Source organism: Pavona decussata, unplaced genomic scaffold, assembly GCF_977016875.1.
Source record: "Pavona decussata unplaced genomic scaffold, jaPavDecu1.1 SCAFFOLD_120, whole genome shotgun sequence".
In the NCBI taxonomy this organism is placed as follows: Eukaryota; Metazoa; Cnidaria; class Anthozoa; order Scleractinia; family Agariciidae; genus Pavona; species Pavona decussata.
In genome coordinates this window covers 825,863-830,208 of record NW_028145534.1, presented here as the reverse complement: position 1 = coordinate 830,208, position 4,346 = coordinate 825,863, and the positions used below count along the sequence as shown (strand labels likewise).

Here is a 4,346-nt window from a genome sequence, read left to right as displayed (position 1 = left end):
CTGAAGGAAATAAACAAGCAAGCTAGGTACCAATATATTACAGAGATCTTGCAATTCTTATTTCCTCTCACTAAGTTTCACATTTGTCAGACAGGGAAAGCCCACATGGGTCGCACCTGATGCACCTAGTCAGCAATAAATGAATGTTATGCCACTAGCACCAAGGTCACAAAGCATGGATCAGAGAGTTAACTCTGCAGTGTATGTTAAAGTCCTAAAGTGAACCCAAGAATTTCCCACTGAGCATTAGCCCTAGTAAGGAAATGGGAGATTGAATGAGGCAAAATACTCAAAATCCTCTATTTGGATGTCTGATACAGGTTAAGGTGGCCGAATACAGTTTTTTAGTGTACAGGTGTTAGAAGACGTTATTTGGAAACTATGTATTTCTGGACGCCCAAAATTGGCATGGTGTAAGACTGACTAAGAAAGAATGTATTTTCGTACGTCTTGTTGAGCTAACTACCGTTTCCATGGCAACACAGCGAACTATTAAACGTCCATAAATAGTAGGTTTCCTTTATTTTTAGAAAATGTACTCATTAGATTTTTTCCATTTTTTGTATTCAGAAAAATTCACAAAACACTGACACAGTTGCACTATTTTCACGCTATTTTAACAGAGACTTTTTCTGTAAATATTCATTTTGCATTTTAATGTTTTGTGAAGATACCCTCTGTTAGATTTAGATTTCTCTTTGAAGGCGAGTTACGCTTTTAGGGAACTATTTTCATACCAAATTTCATGAAATTCTAATGAGCGGTTCCTTAGAAAACAGTTCATTTCCACGAAAACAACCAGTCGCAATTTTTTTGGTCAAATGCGCATGCGTGGCTTTAATCGGGTTTCTTGGTAAATAATGAAAAGCATGCAAAAGGTCTTGGTGAATGACTTTTTTGCTCGAAAAGAAAAGAAAAAGAGTCCAGAAACGAGAAACTTAGTTATTTAGGATCAAAACTTAACTTTATTATCCATTTCATGTGAAATTAAGGGATCGCTTTATCGACCGCCGTATTTGCGTACCACAACCCTAGCGCGCGCTTAATAGCATCACCAACAGAATCTGTAAAGCGCGCGTAAAGTGTGTTCGGCCGCCTTAAGCTAACAGCACTTTTACCTTAGCACGAGCTTCGCGTGAGGCTTCAGCTTCAGCTGCCATGGCTCTCTGCAACTGCTGAGGAAGACGAACATCCTTGCTACATAACCCAAACAACAAACAAACAAAGGTTGGTTTTTAACAGGTCTTTGGTCAAATATAATAAAATAAGTATGTAAGGCATGACTTAAATTCTTCACTTATCACACTAGCAATATTGATAAATTGAAGGGGTGAGTGGAATAAGGCCTCAACTGACTTTTGATGTTAGGTCAAATTCTCCTTTTGTTTCACAAGGAAATAATTTGGAAGGAGAAACAAGCAATTTATCACAAGTAACATAAGGCTTTTTTCAAGGGATCCCTTCAACTGAAGGGCTAAGAGCATAAGCATCAGTTGTAGTATGAAAATTCATTATTACAATTATAACAATTATAATTTTAACTTAGTGACACAATAAAAATATTGACTTGAGCCTAGATATTAAGGTATCAAATGAAGGACAAGATAAGGTAAGGTAAGGAAAGGTAATGTCTTAAATTAATGAGGGTAGCACTTAGCAACTTAAAGCTAACAATAAGCTGTAGCCATCCAAATTAGGCTATACAATAATCACAAACTAACAATTACAAGACGTGACAGCAGTTAACACAGAGAAAGATAACAAAGCAATCAACTTACACTTCTACACGCTCCACCTTAACTCCCCATGGGTCTGTGCCTTCATCCAGAGATGACTGTTGGAACAAGTGAATTATGCTAATTATTATACTGAGTTGAGGTTAATTTTTAAATAGACTATGTCACGCCAAGCACATGCTCACGTTGATCAGAGGCACTTTGAAATAGTTGACCCAACGTTTTCGAATACCATCAGGAAGTTGTTTTCATCCGTTTGAATCATGTTCACCTTCAGTAAGTTTTGGCTGAATTTTTATTTACAAATGCTCTTTGGTAATTGCAGAAGCTGTTTGTTGCAATATTTTCGTAAGCTTCTGCAATGGAGGAAAAGCAAAAATCATGCAATGAGTTGTATGCAAATTAGTCTCAATTGGACTCTACTGTGCATGTGCCTCAGCTGACATAGTCCTTTTAAGGGTGGGCCAGCCAGGTGAGTGGGATGCACTGTTCTTAACAGGATTTTGTCTTCAGGGCCCATTTGCTGAAAAAAAGGGGGCCCTGCAGGAAATGGAGGGGGTCAGAGTTAATCACTGTCGCTAACTGGCTTGGAGAAAATCCTTTGGGATTTCTCCCCCTTCCACTTTGTCAAGGCTAGCTCTCTACTTGATGGGAACTTGCAGCATGTCCACTCAAGGTGCTTGTTTGGGAATAATAACAAGGTTCAAATTGAGCTGGAGTATTCACTTTTTGGTTGAAAAATTTCTCAACTTACTAACTTTTAAAAGTCGATTTGTTTTGTAGCATCCCAGTGCACCCTTTTCTTGGTTTTTAATGTGCCATTCGATTTTTCCTGCAGGATTGCCACAAGGCCGCAGCCTGGTCATAACAATGAACCTGGTCTTGTATTTATAGATCTGTAAAAAATCAGTCTACCATCTAGGCTGGATCAAGTTGGTCAATTCACCCATTTTAACCTTTTTGCACCACTTACCTGGTAAAGGCTAACATGCATCAGTCAGCTTGTAGCTTGGGCAAGTTGATCAGTAAGTTCTAGGTATATTTAATTTAGAACAAAAATAATGATACACACCTGCATAGTCTCACTTATAGTTTCTCTTTCACCCAAGATCTCACTCAAGTTCTTGGTTCCCAGCACATTACGCAGGGTGGTCTGTGCTAGCAGACGGGTGGAACGATTTGCATTCTCCACGTTTGTAATTGACATGGTGGCATTGTATATTCGGAAGTACACCACAGCATCTACTGCTACAGTCACACTGTCCTTTGTCAAAACCTGCAGACAAATCACAATGGGGGCCTTATCTAAGTTGGCTGCATTTTTAAAAATCTAAAAGAATACAATGGTGGCTTTATTAACCAGTCCGTCAGGGGTGATTCAGGTCTAAGGTTTACCTTAAATTTTTTATTTTGTTGGTCACTTACCCTAGAAATTCGTTAAGAAAAGTCCTCCATGAATGGTAGGCTCAAATTCAAATTTAATCCGAATAAGTAAAGGAGAGATAATGACAAAACAACAAAGTGTGAAAAGAAACTACAAAAACCGTGGTCGAACAACAAAAAAACCTTGTACGTGTCAACAAATTGTATGCGCTATAATAATTCATTTTTATTTTTAATTATCGCTATAATAACTTGTACCTCTTGGGGTGGTACATCAAATGACACTACTCTCAAATCCACTTTCTGATAGGAGTCAATACAGGGTAGGACAAAGAACATGCCTGAAAAAACAACAACAGCAGCAGCAGTTCAGGATTGAAGAGTTCGTTTTTAAGTGGCAAACAAAATTCTATGACTTTTTTGTGACATCTAATATAACCCAATTCCATGACCTTGAAATTGACTGTTGAAGTGAACCGCTGACAAGACGACTGGTGAAAACAATCAGTGAAATGCCCCACTGGCTAAACATCTTAAGTAGTTAACACAAAGTTTACCAAATTTCTTTACTTTTCAACCATCAACTAAAAACAAATTTGGGAAAAATCTGAAACTCCATGATTTGTCCATTTTCCAAGGAAATATTAATTTTTTTCAATATCAGAGACCAGAATTTTATTCTGCAACTTTTAATTATCAAAGGTTAGTAAAAAGGTGTTAAACTAGTGGCAAAATGAAACATTAAAACCTAATTTTACCTGGTCCTTTTGCTCCCCCAGGCAGCAGTCGACCAAGACGAAATATCACTGCTCTCTCATATTCCTGAACAATCTGTTTAATTTAAGCAAATAAATTGATTTATTATTACATAAGGGGCTACCTTGTTTATATAAGTGTGTGTTGTATTCAGGTCTTTGTGTTTTAACAATAACAATAGAACTCAAGAGGGAGAAGAAGCAAAAATGTAAGAGTAAAACAGGATATGGGAACTAAATTTTGACAGCACTTGCCAAAGAGGCGAGTGTACATGTCCTAATAAGGACTGAACCAGGAAGATTTGACACTTGTCTTGGCAAGTGGGTAAGTGCTAATTTTCATCGAACCCGATAAAATATGAAGTATTCATGATCACTTTATAAGCCATGCGCTACATTTAACTTTGAAAGGTACAGATTATTCAACAAGCAGCAATCATATGCACTGAAAATAGGAATCAGGAGAAAAAGA

At 37.4% G+C, this 4,346-nt stretch overlaps 1 protein-coding gene across 3 annotated transcripts in view; it reads right to left on the bottom strand.

The window, feature by feature from the left end:
• The window catches only part of LOC146469707 (mechanosensory protein 2-like), a 36,747-nt gene that overhangs the window by 24,193 nt on the left and 8,208 nt on the right, over positions 1-4,346 (bottom strand). For all 3 annotated transcript variants that reach the window (XM_085123012.1, XM_085123013.1, XM_085123014.1), the window contains 5 exons: positions 3,878-3,950; positions 3,378-3,460; positions 2,809-3,012; positions 1,779-1,834; positions 1,119-1,197 (listed from right to left, as the gene is read on the bottom strand). In XM_085123012.1, the coding sequence (XP_084979138.1) occupies positions 1,119-1,197; positions 1,779-1,834; positions 2,809-3,012; positions 3,378-3,460; positions 3,878-3,950 (495 nt within the window). The remainder of the gene's footprint in view (positions 1-1,118; positions 1,198-1,778; positions 1,835-2,808; positions 3,013-3,377; positions 3,461-3,877; positions 3,951-4,346) is intronic.